Genomic DNA, 19,173 nt, shown 5'->3' on the forward strand with positions numbered 1-19,173 from the left:
AATTTGGTATTGTACAAATGAGTCTGCTGGTTACTGGTACTAATAACTCTCATTTACCCTAAATTGTTTTTTTCTGGCTATCTTAAGCAATAAATAAACGAAATGAAAATATAACAAAAAACATTAGTATTTTGTTTGATATGTCTTTCCAGTCTCAATCTATTTTGTTGCGTAAAAGATGGCAGGGAGGTTGAAACTGAATTGGAATTGCTGTAATGACTCAGTATGAATGTAAACTGCCGCTGGCGACGATTACAAAGTTGATGCAAAAGTTGCAAACCAATAGAATCAATGTATCATTTATGCACTATATCCTAAGCGTTGGTTTAGATAATTGAGAAACATGGGTAAAGAGAAGATGATGTGTTGATTGATTAACATATTGAATTTACAAGAAGGTGAATATCGAGACCATGGCCATTAAACATGAATACACTGTGTGCTGCCATCGACGACTAGCTGGATCGTTTTAAGGTCTGAGCTGGAAAGGCTTAATAATTTCGTTTTATAAATTGAACTTAAACACGCAACCTTGATATATTTTTAAGTAACAGAACTGAGCCATGAACAAGAAGTGACTGTAGACTTCATCCAAAGTAGTGAAGTTGGTTAGTGAAAGTTTATCAGTGTCCAAGGGCCCCTCCCGTCCCGCAGCCCCCTCGTCAAAATCACAAATGAATACCGGCACCGGCATCCGACAACAATAATAATAATCCGCTCGAGCTCGATCAGCTGTTCCTCCGACACCGACCCGAGTAACAGGTGGCCTATAAAGACATTCAATAAAGTGTACCACTTGCCTTCGCGCGGAACCGTCTATTTTACACAAACATAGGTACACCAATACATCTATACAGATGTACTACGTATACATCTTGCGTATCTTCTACTGTGGCATCTGTCTGTGCCATCTTCGTCGTCGACTGTCTTGGCCCGGTTAAGGGGGTAGAGGATTAATCGACGTTTGTAATTAATTGATACTTTGATGCAATCAAAGGGCAAAGCAATACGTATCAAATGTGTTATTGGTTTGAAGTAATGTTAATAATTGTCTCTATAATTTATCAACCGTCAGCGTAAGTCAATTGTATTATATTAATTTATAATCTTGGATATTTTTTTATGTTAAAATTAAGCTAATTTCATTTTAGCACCTCAAAAGACTTTTGTGTTCTTGATTTATTTTCAAAGAATCCCACACATTGTTATAATACTCTTTGTATATGTATCGTATGTTGTGGGATGCGTGGGGTTACGTTTGTGAATAAGTTTTAACGTGAGTGAGTGAAGGAATACGGGAGGCAGGCGAAGGGTGTGGGTGGCGACCGCTTGTCCCCCGACCACGTGGCAGGGGTATATAGGCAAGCCACACAATCACAGTACATAGAGCACCTAGCTGCTCTATATATCCAGAGGTAATCCCGATCACATCACGGGACGCCCTCGAGCCGTGCCGTGTTTTGCTTTCATTTCCCCGACACTCGCTCAATCAAGCCGCTCTTGTCGGCCTCACGAATTTCGACAGTCTCTGTTTTCGTTTTGAGTACCAAAGTTGTTCTTCAATTTGTTACTTTGCGTGCTTTGGTCTCGTCAAATTTGTATCCCTCTGCCTTGATTTTTGTATTTGTGTAGTAGGGATGATAAATATTCATCGATAGAATCTTGAGTTGTATAGATACTATTGGTACCTATAGCAAGACAGATCGTGGGGGTAGTCTGTTTTATTATTCCTATAGGAGTCTGATCAACGTTGTAAGTTAAAATTGCATTACAGATGCGTGCGTAGTTGCTGCGGGTCGGGTGAGTGTAGGACGGCAATTCTGAAGATGCAATCGTCATTTCGCTCTCAATAGCGCGTGGTGGCCGATGACGAGCCGGCTCGTTATGTAATGTAAATGTTTACGTACACGTGCTCGTCGGCACGTGCCTCGGAGAACACTAGCCTTGTGAATTATTTATTTACGAGGCAACATTTTCACACGGCGGTCGATGAACTCGCCGCGATCTTGAAACACATTTAGGGCGATTAATCTCGGCATCGCTCGAATGACGCTCCTGTCTCATTTCGATTCGTATCTGTTTACGTGTCGCGTGAAGTGTTTTCACAGAAATGTATAAAGGGATTGGTTACAGGATTTCAGCTGGGGTTCTGAAAAGGTGCCTTTCGATTAGCTGTATTTTTTGTTTTGAGGAAGTCCAATATTGTCTTTTTACTATTCGGATACCAATTCCTGCAGAGGTAAACGTGTAAAACATAGGTTTTTACATGTTCTAAAGCATAGCTCCAAAAATGTTGTGCTTCGAAATAAATAGATCTTTGTATGAATGTAATGAATTTTTCATATCCTGAAGGGAAAAACCCTGAGAAAAGCGGATACCTCCATAATTTAATCATTCTAGAATAGCGATACGCTGCGACCTTTAAATACAATTATACATACAAAACACATCAACACTCATTCACATAAAAACGAGGAAGTAAAGTTATCAAATAAAACTGGTTAAGTAATTACTATTATCAAATAACACTTAACTTCCACCGTAAACGAATACAATATAGATGCAAATATACATAGTTAGTAGTTACACAACAGGCCCACGTGAGGCTTTCTCTGCTCAATGGCGAGTTTCATGATCATCGTATCCCCATTCCCAGTGCAATCTCCGCATAAACACTAGCCGTGCACATATAGCTCTGTGCATTGTAGACTGCGCCGAGTCTATCAGCACATTTTAGACGCACACCACAGGAACGACTCGATGTTTATTTGCGTCGGGATTTGGGCCAAGTGCAGTCGGTCGCCGGATCTCGACTGTTATCGTTTTTGTTGTCCTAACGCACAGCTGACGGATCTTTGGACAGTTTGGGAATATAGTGTGTGTTTTTATGAGACGGTTGGGCGCCAATTGAATACCTTGTTGGGCGCCAGTGATGCAATTTGTTGGGCGCCAAATTTCAAATTAGCTAATTTGCAGTTTTATTTGTTGCCACTGCTACTGCTTTCGGCACCCCGACTGACCTATCAAATGTGTCTTTTAGTTGTATACCTACGTCCTGCGCAATCAGCCACTGACTACTAATCTGACTGGCTAATCCTTTCATCACAGTAACATCCGCTACCCAAGCTGTAGTGTTTGTCGCTGGCAAGCTAAGAACATTATTATTTCAGTTTCTTTCAGAATGTAGAGTTGCCCTAACGTAATTTATTTATTTAACTTAGTTATTCTTAGTTACACTTAGCTTCATTACGTCAGGGTCGTCAATTTGGTTAAACTATAAGTATTTCGTACCCGAAAGTGTATTTAATTCGTCGTTGTTCATAAAATCTAATTCGAAAATGCTAATTCAATATGTACCTAGGTATGTGCCGCTAGGGAGTCAGGACTCATAGTTTATTTGAGTACTATAAGTATTCATGCGGAATAGAACCACCCATAGCGAACCGACAGTATCCAACAACAATAATTAATTGACTTGTCCGTTCGTTATCGTACTTCTATATTGACGTTCCCAAGCGAACGAGCGAGGCGCATTCGAATGAAATTTCCATAAAAACTTTGTGCTCTGGCGGACGTTGCGAGCTCACGTTAAAATCGTCGGTCGGCAATAAAACAGCGGCCGGGTGCGGCGAGGCGCGTCGAGCTCGCCACGAGTGCGACAGAGACAGAGCTAGAGATAATGGACTCGATACGAAATGAAGAACGCGCCGCTGCGCCGAGCGAGCGAGCCGGACGGAGCACAGCAAAAACATCACCGCGGTTATCGCTCGCCCCCCGTCCCTCCGCCCCGCTCGCCCCGCGCGCCGCGCCCCGCTCCGCCCGCGCCCCGCCCCCGCCCCGCGCTCGCCCGGCCGACGCCGCGCGGAGCCTCTCGCCGGCGAAGTAACCTCGACAGCGCGGGGGGGTCGTGAGCCGCTGCCTCGCTTGCTTCGTTTGTTCGTTTCGTTGGAAGCGCGCCGCATAGCCGGGCTCGGCAACTCGGGTTTTAACATTGGAAAGCTTCACATTTACGCGCCCACTTGACGATTTCCTCTTGTACACTATAAACTCGACTTTAGACCAACCGGGGTACCGTTGTACTGATAATCGAGAGACTAACGATTGATTTACGAGCGTCGTCCGTCGGCTCCCTCCTTTGAAACGGTACGTAATGTTATATCTATGTGTGCATGGTTTACATTATTTTATCGTTGTATATCGTGCTCTTGATTTCGGTCTTGCTTGTTACACAATTGGTCATATTTACCGATCTGGGTTGGCAGAATTTAATGATCATGAATATTGTTTTGTTTGTGTGAGATAATGCGATACAACTTGGATTGGCGTTTTTTGTTGTTCTTTTTAAAACCTTGCGTTTTTGTTTGATAATGATAACCGCAAGTGTTCGTGCTTCTTTGAATTTCAATCGCTGTTGTTTATTATCTTATCATGGCTTAAATAAAAGGTATTTAGAATTGTATACAGTTTTTCTGCAAACTTGATTGGGAAATTTGGGTTTCTGGATAAATGCATTTTGACTTCAGTTCTTCTCTTTCTTCTTCATAATCTATTTTCCTTTAGCCCATTCTTCTTTAAGTTTCCTGTTATACCTTAGACAGTTTATAAAAAGAAAACACATTCACCAGTATATGTTTATGATAATTTTACTAGTATTATCTGATATATTACTAGAATTTCATGATAAGGGGGTTCCCTTTATTCATAATAGCAGCAATACAATAACAATCTCCAGTTATCAGCTGTTTATCATTGTAGGTTAGGGACTAATAATAATAATAATGATGGTCAACTCGTAAAAGGTTCGCTTTTATTCTAAATTTCTCAGGGACTCAAGACGAACCCATGACATAACAGTTTATCTCTGAAAAAGTGATTGATCTCTGCGACAGCTGATGTTAATAACTTGGTCATAAAATCATATGTTTTTTGAAACGTAAATGTATGCAGGTTTATACGCGTCTATCAGATGGTAAACTTTAACGTTTAACCCATCTGTCCCAGATATTGCTTTGAGTAAAACTATAAATAGTACAGTGAGTTAAAATAAGCAATTCCATAATAAGGCTACCGAAATAACGAAAGAAGACATATTTAACAATATGGTATTGGGTATTGACATTGCACCGCTAACGCTAAGTACTGCGTATTTTTTGAGTAACAGGCATTTAATTAAGGTTAATCTTATAGTAACGCTTAGATTAATCAGTGGATTGTCGATGAATGATCCTTGCTTTCTTGTTGATTCACAATAATGTTATGTGACTTAAAAAAATGTTGAAGTAAACACATCGTCTTTTAACATTCTTAGCATGTCTGTTACAAACATGGAAGTGGTGAACATCTTTCGATTTGGCATTTCAGCATCATCGCCCTCTATTGTGTATGTCCCTCCTTTCACTACCGCTCTTGTCCCCCCAACCTTGCTGATGTCCTCTAGCCTATGATTTATTCATAACATTTATTCTAAATTCATTTATTATAAACATATTCCGTATGTATTGTTGCAGGATCTGACCGGGCAGAACAGCAATGACTCTGGAGGCAGCGGCGGCGCCGGGCGCTCGTCCACGCCGCACCTGAGGCCCACGCCCAGTCCCACCGGCTCCAGCGGCTCGCGGTCCATGTCACCGGCTGTCGGTGAGTGGTGTTAGTGATGGAGAGGAGACTACAGCAGGAGGGTTACTCTATACTGAAGATAAGCGAACGAAGGAGAGCTGTCGTGCAATCGGCACGTTTAATACGAGATAGAGTCGTGGCTCGCGAACTTAGTTCTTCGTCATATAGAGTGACTCTCCAGCACTGCTTGTACGGAAAGTTATTCTTATTAGTGTGTCGATGGCGAGCACGAGATACAGAGTTAAAGTTGTTTCTTGGTGGATATGCATGGTGTTGCTATAGTGGTATGGTTAAAGGGGATGACTCGGGGACCATTCTGAACAACTACTGTTGTATGACTTTAGACCCTGCAGCCAGCCCTGCATATAACATACCCGAAAGTCTCGGATGTGTGTCGCTTAAATTAGGATTTGTAAGGTTAGGTTTGGCTCTGTGGGAGTTGGTCACACTGTGTGTGCAAAGTGAGATTCAAGATATTCAGTTTATTTTAAGAGATGGCCTATGCAGTTGGCATGGGCATGTGAAAGATTCTGTACATTAATATCTATTGTCCTATTATGTAATGATAGGATAGTGATGGAACTGGAAGTGGGAAATGAGACATGGGATCATCATCCTTGTGTCTTAAACACTACTGGCTTGATTCAAATACATTCAACTGATAACTACATCTAATACAAGATAACTGAAAGAAGAGGAACGGATGTAGAGTCCGGAACTGGTTGATTGATATGATAGCAGTTGTTTGTCTCTGAGGTATTCAACCCTATGTACAAAATATATTTGGTGAGAATAGTGATGAGAATACATTGTTAGTCTCAAACATAGCAAAGCACCAATACTTATTTCTTAGTATAAATAAGATGAGCAACATTCTTACCATCATAGATTATTCAGGAGCATAAATCACGGTATATGTTCAATATTTGCTTTTACAATAGACTCACAATACATACAATCGAATGGATACACATACAAATAACGCATGTATCTAACTGCGTGGCAGCCACAATGAAATATTGCTTTCTGTGTGCAACTCATCTCGCGTCATCATTGCACACCTTCTGCGATTGCGCCGAACAAACCGGACCTTAACAGCTTGCCATAAGGATTGTTTTAGAGTCGGCGGATTTTAACCTCTCCTTTATTTGTTCGCGGCCATGTTGATCAGATTCGTTGTGCATACTCCGTCACCGGCAGACACGGGCTTTCCCGACATTGACCCACATAGAGCGGGCGCCCACAGTACGCCGTATTTTGCCCCTTTTGCGGGCGCGAACCACCCTCACCCGCCCACCTTATGTACGGGCCCGGGGGTGGTCGCGGTACATAAGGCCTCGTGAAAAACTTAACCCCCGCCGGCGTCGAGGCGAACACGCAAAACAGGACTTTCCACCCTCGGGGTCCCGATGCGTCCTCGCCCGCCTTATGTGTCCGACGTCTGCACAATTATGCGAACATCTCCGCGGCGGCCTTCCTGAACCAGTGTCCTTGACAAGTTCAGCCGAGGGGCACTGATCCTAATTCCCACTGACACAGATTGTCACCGTATCTTTTGTTGTGCGAACACAATAAGACGCCCGTGGACACTCTTCTCTAAGTGCATTGTTGACTGTTAATGACTCACGCCTTTCTTATCATCGACGACGCTACCATTGCATTATTGTATTGTATCATAATTATTGCCTCACGTAATACATAATTGAATGTTTGTTGCCCTGTACAAATGAAAACACATGGTGTGAATGAAAACTTGAAGCCGTAATTTTACCATTGTTTAATGTCACGCACAAAAATGTATAATACGAATTCTGTTAACCCTCCTTTATAAAAAATTTGAGACTATTGGACCATTATTTCTTGAATTGAATTCCAAATTGATTTGATACAAGTCAAGTGTAATTCTTGAGCGCTACTGAAATGCTGCACTTCAAGCAGAATCTATGTTGTCTTAAATGGCCATGTTGATGCTAATGCCGCGTCCAGTAGCGGCGAAACTGTGGCTTTGTGTTGCTAGCCATCGCACTGCGGCTGGAGAACGTGGCTTTCTCAAAATATCGGGGCTGCGTGAGTGGCGAGCGACCGCGCCGCGCCCGAATACCGGTTCCGCGGCCCGAGAGCCCGCTCACTGCGCCAGCCGCTATCTCTCTCGCGTCCACGTCCACTGCTGCGCGAGCTCCAAGAATGTGATCGCCTCTGACCATGGACCGAGCGATACGCGCAGACCTTGAAGCCTGTCCTTTCCAATAGCTCGGCCCGGCGCAGGCTACACAACGGCATGACGTCAACCGCTCGGCTCGTCCGCCTGCCAGCCTCTCCGTAAATACAAAGCGCTATTGAGCAGTCGCGACTTAGAAAATTATAGTCCGCTCGCTTGAGGAAAAAGACACAGGGCGTGGACGCGAATCGGCGAATATAAAAGTTGAATGTCGATGAATCATTGTATAATGTGGAGATAAAATATCCTGATCAAGTTTTATGTTATTAATCGGCTTTTGGTTCCCGGTACCGCTGCTCGGCATCATTATTTTTTATCGAATCCACTAGTCTCGTTTCTGATGGTTTCAATTGCTAAGTTTGGACGTTATCCGAGCACGGTGAAGCCGCAGCTATACCGCAATCGCCGAGTCGGGCCAGCGCAGCAGGATTGCGTATTGTTCGAAACCCGCATGCAACGTGACTTTCGAAAACGACTTAAATTTTTCGCCCAATAAAGTTTATTTTTCATCGGGCTTGAAGTTTGTTTGTCACCTCGGATTCGTCTGTATTTTAGACCGTGAGCAGTTGGAATACGGTTGTTTTCGGTGTGCGTGTTGGTTGGTTGAATGTATGCGGGCTGTAAAAGCGTTTCGCAGTCGTTGCCGTGTATCGGCGGCGCGGAGGAATGCCATCAACTTAGATAAGGTCTGAGTCAGGGAGCGGGATCACGCGCGCCCGCCGTGTCTCCAAGCAAAAACACCGGACAAGAAATACTTATATTATTTGCGAAGATAAATAATATTTAGGCGGCCTCATCGCTTAAAGTGATCTCTTTCAGAGGAAGCCTATGATGTTTGTTTATTATAAAGAAGCTGTATCAATGATAATTTTACAACATGCAAAACTGAATTATGCAATTCAAATGATACAGGTACAGTGTACTGTACACCTGTCGGTATTGTGTAAAATGGCCGTGTTTGTCGTGAGTGTGATCACCTGTCGTGTGTGCAGCGGGGCTTCCTCGACTCGTCGCCACAATAGTAGCGCCCGAGTTTGAAAACGTAAATTGCTCTCCATTTTCGGCAGCTCATTATTCAATCCGATTATTATCTCATACATAATAATACCTGCAATTATTGTGCCCCTTTCGGACAGGCGTACATTATCGTCACACGCAGTTGCCTCTGTGTGAGTGACGACCACGTGCCGACACGTCCTTGACGGGGGCGACGACCTCCACTAACTAAATAAAAAAACGATGGAGAAAAGAAACAAAACGCTTTTTGCCGGCATCCCGAGGTAATGTTTGTTTTGATCGTTTTCACGTAAAAGAGCCGTAGAGTTTGAAATGTTTTTTTAGTGTCGGATCGATGAGGCCGTTATTATTATTTATGACATTCGCTTTAGTTCTCGATATTGTCAATACAAAGAATAAACGGTGGTTGTTTGCGCGACAATTTTGTTTTGCTACATTGCTTTTCTGATAAAATTGCGCCTACGTTATGACAGTGTTGGCCTAAATAACTGTGATGATTGATTCAATACTATAAATATGTGTTCTTTGACTGCCGTACAAACCTTTCACAAAGGAATATGGTCACGATTACAATTAAAATTGTCTTCTATACATTCATAATGTATCTTACAGTGTGAAGAAAAACAGTGGCAACATCTATGGACTACTGAATATACAATCTTTTATATATCAATTGAATCTGTCAAAGGCAATGCGGTTTCCTCAGACCTGTTGCCTCAACTTGTCTGCCCACCGTATAATTGTATTCAGATGAGTCCGGAAAAGTAATAAATCTGTGAGTCAAGGTCACGGGAGGGTTCGACAGTCCTTTCACCCCGTTCCCGTCTGCCCCCACCGCTAATGGTGCGGTTATTCTTTCCCCGACCCCGCATTTACACATTCACTAATCCGTGGGACCACCCTTTACGCAATTATAACTGGACTTGACTTTACAATTGTCTGGCAGTAAAGGACATCGATACTCAGTCTCTTCTCTAGTAATCTTATTCTCTATTGCTGTAGCAATGTGAGGTTTGTTGTGATGCCGCCATAATCATTGTATTTTTATTTTTATTGAACATTAATTCCATAAGAAACTGCACGGTATCTGGTTACCCCTGGTACTCAACTCATATGCTGTCTAGGTGAACCACATCCGTTGCAGATCTTGAAATTCACTTTAAAAAGTAGCTAAAGTAGCTATTGCATTATCAACGTATCATATACGGTTGACGCTCTTATTATTCCAACCAAAATATTTACATAATCTGCATAGAACAAGAACACCACTTGTTAAAAGATTCTGTTGAGTCTAATGGTTTTTCACTTAGGCACAGTCTCGTCGTGTTTCCAACACCGAGTATGGTTTAGCCATTAGGACGGCGGAGTGCTGACGATCGGCTAAATGGGTCGCCAAACACGACCGTCTTGTCGTGACGACACGTACCATCAACTAGGCCACTCTTGTTAACGCAATTGTTTCTGTCTCGTTCCTTTTAACGCCAGCCATCTCGATAAACAAATCCATCTCGAGACGAGTCAGCGCCTTGTTATTATTCATCTTAAGGTAACAGCTGTTATCGCGTATCCAAATGATAGGCACATTAACCCTGATTAGCTAGTTGAACGATAAATGTAATCTGTCGAAGCTATTACGTAACGCCGCACGAGTAATGACTTGGTATTTGAAATCAAATTGAAAGCCGCCATTGATTTGCATGTTGCCAAGCACGATAAGTGGATAAGCCTGTTTCTATTGGCGCTGCGCAGTCGTCAGCGTCATACATACGGCTCAAGTTATCAATAAGCCGTCTATTTCCCATCAATATTATTTACTTTTACAAGGCACAAGTGGCATTTAGACTTTGAGTATGTTTTTTTTGTTAATTTGGTTTTATATAAATAACGCATTCCTGTTCTCCAAATCAGGTTTATCGGTAATCTTCTCATTTCGTTTCTAATACTCCTGGTTTTTCGGTGTCTTCCTGTGACTTAATATCCATTATCTAAATCACAACTTGGATTTACTCATTTAGAAATCACGAATCGCAGGTTGGCGCAGAATTAGTGGAAATCGTTTGCCGAGTGGACATTGGGAGTAATTTGTGGTCAATTTAAGACTGCATAGCGTGGGTGTGGTCAGTGCGGGGGAGCGCGGTTCAATGCCTGGAATGCCACCCCGTCGCCTTGCCGCGTGGTTGTCAGCACATAACTCGCGATTGTGGTCGTCGCCCAAACCTGTGATATATGCATCTACGTGATTACTATCTACTTGTCATGCAGATATATTAGGTGGATTAAGTGGCATTATGTATTATAGGTATGCGTTTTGCATAATGTTGTGTATCTATCTTCTTGTGCGTTAATACCTACTCGCCCTGTTGTCCTTAGGTATAGTACCTACCTAGCTTTACATGTAGGCAGTAAATGCCTTGCTTTTTATATTTTATTACAAAATCAAATTCAACCTTGTTGCATAATTGAACCGCACTTTCACAGTGCAGGGCTACGCTCTTGAGAAAGGTACCGAAACCGTTCAAAAGAAAAACACCGATACAAAAATACAAGTGTATCAGTCAGGTAGTTATTTTGACGAGTGCCCCCGGCGAGAGCGGTCGCTCGACTGTCTCGACCCCATTACCGAGGCGGCACTCATTAAAGGTCGTCGTAAACAAATAGATAGAAAGATATGTAGGTGGGTGTATAATGTGTATGGCACACGGTTATCTATGATTCAGTGCCGGCGCCCTGCCGTCTGCCGGCCGTCTGATCGCGACGTATGCGCCGATAATGGCCCAATGATGAGATTATAAAGCCGAGACGACCCTGTTACACGCTCGCTTTACGGCGATCTTTTCAATTACTATTTTGTTATGTTTCAAGCGCTGTTGCCACGGCAAATACGTCGTTATAGCTAAGGGTGCGCTAGACGCGCCGAGCTTGACGCAACTCTCACATAATGCCCGTGTAACAGCGGGTCCGAGCGGCCCACATAAAGCTGCAACACCACTTTCGTCGTCGCAAATCACTGCGGGCCGTATCTCGGCCTCGGTCAATGTGTTGCGTGCATGTTGTATGCGCATATACGGATAAAGTGCACAGAGAATTCGCAAACTAGCGGTGCATGCGACTCACGTGCGTTCTGAAAACGAAAGTGTATTGATGCGTCTCCCGCCGGCGCCCGATTAATGGAGGCGAGCTTAGGCGGCCTTCGTTAATTGTGTTATACGAATAGTGCATCAGGCGGTGCTGTGATCGATGCGCCGCACCGCCGCCGCCACTCACTGATACGGGGGAGCTTGCACTTTCGTACACAACTTTCGGCACTTGTACACAGAGCTATATCTACAAAGCTACAGTGCCTAACTTTGTTGATGGCACTGAACAGTTTGTAGCGTCCCGTCTCTTTGAGTGTTTGTGTGCTGTTTACAATGGCGCTGTTGTTGAAATGTCTCGCTGTTATTGTATTTTATTATGATGATTAATGACGACTGACTGTAGTTGTCAACAGTACAGTCTAGGTATCCGGTCCTCCACTTGAATCGCACCTTGACTCCATACCACCTACTACTCGTATACATTTCTATCACTGCTTCTGTATTATAAGGTTCTACCTTTTTTGGCATAAGATTTATTTGCCTAATCTCGTATTGCATAGTAACGTTTGGTCAAAGTCTCGTTACGCCGAAAATCGTATGGCATAAATCTCGTTTAGTAAAAAGTTATTTCGCATAACATTGTTTAGCCTAATAATGGTATGGCCAAATCTTGAATAGCCTAATAATGCTATGGCATAGGTTTATTAGGTTTGTACAAAGTAATAATATTCGTTTGGCTTTAACTTTGACGGAGCGTCTCCCTACATAGCGCAAACTGGTGCTTTGTATTGTTTCCGCTGTTTGGAAAACGTTCCGCTCCGCTCCGCTTTGGTTTTGATGAACATGTGCACCTAACACGCTCCTCTTCCCTTTGCTCGTCGTCGCACCTATTTTTAGGTTTCGATCTCATGGGGTTTGTAATAATTATGTTGGTCGTTAACTTTCGATTTTTTGATCATACAATATCGTGATTTTCGGGATGTAGGAGAAAAATACCTCAATTTGTACATTTACTACGTACTTAATATATTATTTATTAAGATAAAATTACGAGAAACAAGATTATACGTAGGTATATAGACGAACATAAATTTGAGCAAACGAAACTTAGGTGTTTAAAGATTGTGCCTAAAGAGTTTTAGACGAAACGAGCCTTATGCCACATAAGTCTTGGCAAAGTGATGGTTCGGCCAAAAAAGTTTAGACCATACGAGTTATGCGAAATGAGTTTTGGTCAATAAAGATTATGCGAGATGAGCGGAACCCGTATTATAAATTATCAAAAAATTGTTTCGTATACCTAGTCCCCTTTTATTCAATGCTAACCTCCCTTGCTCCCAACTAGACTAAAATACACATTAGCGTACGGCATTCCAGGCACGCAGAGCGCCCCGATGCCGCCGCGGCCGTCGTCGTCGCAGTCGGACGGAGCGCCGCGCGCGGGCGGGCCGGCCCCCGCGCCGCCGCCCGGCGCGCTGGCGGCGCAGGCCTACCCGCACCATGGGTACAAGCCGCCGCACTACCCGCCGCAGCCGCCGTACGGGTACCCGCCGCGCAACCACCACCCGTACCCGTACCCCGGCTACCGGCCGCCGCCGCCGCCGCAGCACTATCCACCGGTTAATAAGGTTAGTTGTGAGGGCCGTTAAAAGCCTAAAGTATACGTATGTAATAGCCTATTTATAAACAGGATTAGTAGTCAAATCGACAATGGCGGCAAGCCTTTGAATAAATAACTAGAAAGGCACACCACAAGCTATGTAGAGCTGCAGAGCCCATACCGGGCCACAGCAGATGTATTATAATTTAGAAAATAATAATAATAATTAAGTAATAATAAAAATGGAGTTTTGATAAATACTTAACTACTGACATGAATGTTGTAATAATATATCTAAATCTGGTGTAGCCTATTTATGTAGTTTCTAGTATGCAGTGATCTAGTGCAACTATTATACCTTTTCATAAATAACTAACACCACAACTATCTACCTTCCAGCAGCAAGGCGGGCGGCACATGGGCCCGCCCGGGTCGGACGGCGGTATGCCCCCGCCCACGGCGCCCGGGCCTGACTCACACGACAACGGCCCGGCCGCGCCCGCCACCCAGCTCGTGACTACTGGCCCGGATGGAGCCCCGCTGGATGAGGGCAGCCAGCAGAGCACGCTCAGTAATGCTTCCGCTGGTTAGTATACCTGTGCTGAATACTTTTGTAAAATTGGCAGCTGATGAGGCCAGAGGATCGGTTATATCAGCCCGTTGGAATAGACGAGTTCTCAAGACCGACATGGATTGACATGTTGCCGGTAGTGGATTGACCGAGAACAGTGCTGTGGCACTCCTTGAGAAAGCCTTATGTCCAGCATTGTCCAGATTGTTGGCAGATGATGATGATGACATTTCATGTCCTATGTAAAAAGATATTTGAGACATTATAAGCTATTATTGTTATGTATTTACCTGGTGAAATGATTCATGAACTAAAGTTGACACAGCAAGCCTGTGGTGACCCAGAAATGTGAAGCGTCAATTCCCTCATCAAACCCAACCCCAACAACCCAACTAACAGCACCCCCAATCCACAGCATCAGGCGAGGAATCCTGCGGCACTCCAAAAGCGCGCAAGGACTACGGTCCGGGCAGCGCCGCGCCGTCGCCGTCGCCGGGCGGCGGGTCGCACTCGCACGACGACTACGACGCGTCGCCTAGCGCCTGGCCACGACCGCCCTCTAGTCCCGTAAGTGTCGGCTTCTGGGAGGGAAACGTACGGGTGGGGAAAGGAAGCGAGTTGGTAATACGCTGGTGCTGCTGCCTTGTCATGTTGGTGGTAAAATGACGTCGATACAAGTGATAGCGGTCCTAGTGTTGACTTCGCGAGATAAGTAAACGAATAGCAGCCAGGCGCATTAGCAATTTGCAGAGTTGAGGCTCGATGACTGTGACAGGCTGTAGGGGGTGTATAGTATAGGATGTAAGTGTAATGTTTGATGTTTAGATTTCGGGTAACAGGGAAGAGGGGATAATAAAGTTTGTCTAATAGATGGTCCTCAAAAAGGCTGGTTTTTTGACGAAAATAACATCGTTTGTTAGCATTATTAATTGAACACAATATTCTATGATTATTGAAATTTGGTATACAGACATGATAAGCGATGATGGATTTTCGATTCAGGGAGTATTTCAAATAGAAAGGGTATGGCAGTCACAGCCATCGAGCTATGTTTTCAACATTGATGTTGATTCTTATTATAATTATATGGATTCGGGATGTGCTGATGAAATACAACAATACCAGCACTAGTCAAGCATAGGTGCAGGTTCGATTCCTGGTTCTCAATCAAGTGTATAACGAAATCACCTCCATTTGTGTTGTCTTCGTGTATTTGGGTTTAGATTCATATTGACTTTGTTGTGGATATTATTTATTTGTGAATATATACTTACTTACTTGCGTTTATAATGCCTGTAACTAAACATGATTATAAACGAAAGTGTATGTATTTTGGGCTGTGTTTATAAAGGGATCACGGTGCTTCAGTATTTTAAAGAGTTTTGGCAAGCAATATGTACTGACTACTGATCCTTGCGTCTACAAGACACAACTTTGGTATTAAACACTTGTTAATAACAATACCCTAATAACAATGTGATTAAACTTGTAACTACCACATCTAACAGGGCTGTGTACAGTTAATAATAAGTGATTTCGAATGTACATTTCTAACCCGAGTCTTATGTTACCCAGCACTCCCTACCCCCAGTCTATCTCAGCCTTCGTAAAACAATACAATAGAGCAGTTACCGTCACACTTCCTACTTTTTAAGTTTGCTTCTTTGTTACCCAGTATGTGTAAGAGCGAGAGAGGAAAGCATTGCATTTTGTCGTACGTTTCAGGTGTTTAACAGTCACATACCGCCGGAGTCCTACAGATCAAAGGTTTCTATCTTGATGCTCAATAAGCATGTCAACAGTAATAGCCACGAGCTTGAATGCATGATATGATATTACAGTAAATTTATACGTGAAACTGGCAAGTTGCTGCACTGATGCGATTATCTGAGCGGAATTGTATTTACTTACTCATATATCTATCAAATTATAGTTGGTACAACAGTCATTACAGTACCTTTAGCGCCCGTCTATGAAAATAAGCCAGCGAAACTCATAAAATATATTTCGACCAGATATTTGTTGATTGAGAGCAGTAATTTGGCAGCTTCATGTATTATATTTCCAAATTTTTAATATATGCGAACGGAATCGTACAAAATAGCTTGAATATCGGTAAATGGTCCGGTATGCATGAAATAAGCTCGGATGTGGAAATCGATAAAAAAACTCGACATAATTATACCGGCTTTAGCTTTGTGCAGGTAAAATATCGACAGTAAATTATAAAGAGTACTTAATTTCGCTATCATCCTACTGGTGCTGGATTATGCTTTCCAATTATTGTAGTTCTTATTGTTAATATTTTTATTTACTAATATTTTCCTACTTACCTATTCCTATTTAAACACAATCTGTTATTTTACTATATTTATCCCATTTTATGGTAGCCGTAAACAATAACTACGAAGCGTATCTGTAATTAATAAACATATCTATCTACATACGTAATTTGTAATAGTAACTAGCTATTTAGACACATGTATAATAATAATAATAAACAATATGAAATAGATAGTTTAGAGCCAAATATTTAATCCTATTTAGAATACTAGCTTGCTAAACAAGTAATGTGAATGCTCTTTTTGAACACAATCTTTTAGAGATTGCACTATATCCATCTGTACAAAATAACCATACAATACATACATCATCCTACTAAATAAGGTTGCCCTGTAACAACATTCGCTAGCCCGATCATATGTGCGAGTTTTTTTGCACTGAAAACTGACGAACACGTGTGCAAAGTATGTACCAAAGATCCAAGTAATTAGAAGCGGCAACCTTATTTAAGCCGTCATCGGTACGCGGGGCGGATGCGTTATTGTGTGATGAATTCGCGTGTGTTGGCTCAGAAATCGGACTCGTTGGGCAAGCTGTTCGAGATGGACGAGTCGCCGGAGCGGCGCAGCTGGCTGGAGCGACTGTTCGCTTTCATGGAGGAGCGACGGACGCCCATCGGCGCCTGCCCCACCATCTCCAAGCAGCCGCTCGACCTCTACCGCCTGTATCTGCTGGTGCGCGAGAGAGGAGGATTTGTTGAGGTGAGTTTGGGGTATTACATGGGTGTTAGATGATGATGTTTTGGTGGACTTTGGGACCTTGTCGCAGTTACGTTTGCGATAAGTGCTCTCAAGTTGTGATTTTATTGATGATTATGTTTTAGGTTAGATATTCTTTATGCAAGCTTTTTATTTGGTTATTATTTAAACGTATTTTGTTACTGTTTTGTTTTGGTATGTTTGATCGTATTTGTCTGTATGTTTTTATCACAATCACACTCATCATCCGCAAACTTCATCTTATCATTTTGTTATCATTATCGCACACTCGGGGAATCGCAATGTAACTGACGTTGTTTTGTAACCTGTAACGATTTGTTGCAGTCATTATTAGCTCGAATTTACAACTCTCTGTTACTCGTTTAAAGCGCAATCAACACATGAAAAGCCGTCTTTAGCAAGCCATTCAAGACTTACATTTACTACTAAAAGCTTTTCGATCCATTCAACTTTATTACTGATTGGAAAACTGCTAATACGTGTGTAGCGAGAGGTCTTTAGAACGAGATGCAAAACTTAACGAATAGCCATACAAACCTACAGGGCCTCATGTCTACCTTTTGTTGCGTAACTTAAAGTAACTTTTACAACTCTCGTCTCCATTTAGTCTCGTGAAACCTAATTAGGTATTCAACAGGATTTCTTTGCGCTTCAGTTCACTAACTCGCTACCTTATGTAAAAGAGGATTAGTTGTCCATTTAACGGCACCATCATAGGGCACCGTAATTAATAATCGTATTATATAGTTTAAACGCCGATGTACGAGCGAAAACTCAAGTGTGGAATATAGCTGCAGTATACGGTCAGCTTTATGCTTTAGCTCGATCATAAACTTGTGCGGCCTAACTATGGCTAATAAATTTTTATCATTGGTCCGTTCGCTGCGGCCGCAATGTATGCAGAGTGAGGCAGACCGGCTAGTAGTAAAGTCGTGTGTACTGTATGGCCTAAGTGTAATCGCCGCGATATGGTAAAGATTTCTAGTGTTTCTATTCGTGAACAATGTTGAGTTATCGCGTTTCGCGGCGACGCTCGACTTCGACTCACTATTGTGTGGTTTGGATGCGTGTGTTGGTTGCGATTTGCGAGGTTAACCTATTTGGTTGCCTACTAGTTGGGTTTTTAACAATAACTTGGGATTTTTAGTGAGCTATTCGAGTTGATAATGTGGTTAAATTATATGAAATAATAGTGTAAGCTTCAGTACTGGCACGGGTATAATTAAAATTTCATAACTCCCCAATCTTTCTAGGATTATGCTCATCAACATACAATTTCTGACATACCTTGTACGGAATTATCTTTTAAAAACCGTTGAAAAAGGGCAAAACTAAATAACTAACTTCAACATGAATCACTTGTCATAACATATTTACTAACTATACCATCTATCTTGACGACTTTTTATATCAACCAACTAACTATAACCACCATCCGCACCCCCCAGGTGACAAAGAACAAGACGTGGAAAGACATAGCGGGCCTGCTCGGCATCGGCGCATCATCGTCAGCCGCCTACACTCTCCGCAAGCACTACACGAAGAACCTGCTAGCCTACGAGTGCCACTTCGACCGCGGCGGCATCGACCCTCAGCCGATTATTAACCAGGTGGAAGCAAGTACGAAGAAGAAGGGCGGCAAGACTAATAATACTACTAGTGCGGGTGAGTTTTGATATAGTCGTTCACTGGTGGATATAGGTTTATAGGGTCCTCCAAAACAACGGAAGATATGGTCGTAAATTATTATATAATCGTCCACTGCTGGATATGGGTTTTTTCTCAAAGCGCGCGAAGGCATGTCATTAGTCATCATCATTCAACCGCAACCGGAATACCTACCTACTGCAGACTAAAGGGGGGTCTCATGCTACGTTTGTCTGTGGATGGTCATCACTTAAGGAATCGTCGGCGCCAAAGGTTATAAGGATGCAAAAGGTTCTTCGGCAGATATGAACGAGTGTTAATTTTAAATGCCTATTTTATTAGGTCTTCTGCTGCACATGGGTATG

At 42.7% G+C, this 19,173-nt stretch overlaps 1 protein-coding gene across 11 annotated transcripts in view; it reads left to right on the forward strand.

The window, feature by feature from the left end:
- The window catches only part of LOC105382660 (trithorax group protein osa), a 69,277-nt gene that overhangs the window by 41,769 nt on the left and 8,335 nt on the right, over positions 1 to 19,173 (forward strand). For 3 of the 11 annotated variants that reach the window (XM_048622234.1, XM_048622243.1, XM_048622242.1), the window contains exons 5-11: positions 5,508 to 5,637; positions 13,291 to 13,556; positions 13,928 to 14,114; positions 14,515 to 14,666; positions 15,825 to 15,866; positions 16,949 to 17,143; positions 18,610 to 18,826. In XM_048622234.1, coding sequence (XP_048478191.1) covers positions 5,508 to 5,637; positions 13,291 to 13,556; positions 13,928 to 14,114; positions 14,515 to 14,666; positions 15,825 to 15,866; positions 16,949 to 17,143; positions 18,610 to 18,826 — 1,189 coding nt within the window. The remainder of the gene's footprint in view (positions 1 to 5,507; positions 5,638 to 13,290; positions 13,557 to 13,927; positions 14,115 to 14,514; positions 14,667 to 15,824; positions 15,867 to 16,948; positions 17,144 to 18,609; positions 18,827 to 19,173) is intronic. The other 8 variants (XM_048622236.1, XM_048622235.1, XM_048622237.1 and 5 more) reach the window with 8 other exon arrangements.

Source organism: Plutella xylostella, chromosome 7 (assembly GCF_932276165.1).
Source record: "Plutella xylostella chromosome 7, ilPluXylo3.1, whole genome shotgun sequence".
Classification (NCBI taxonomy): Eukaryota; Metazoa; Arthropoda; class Insecta; order Lepidoptera; family Plutellidae; genus Plutella; species Plutella xylostella.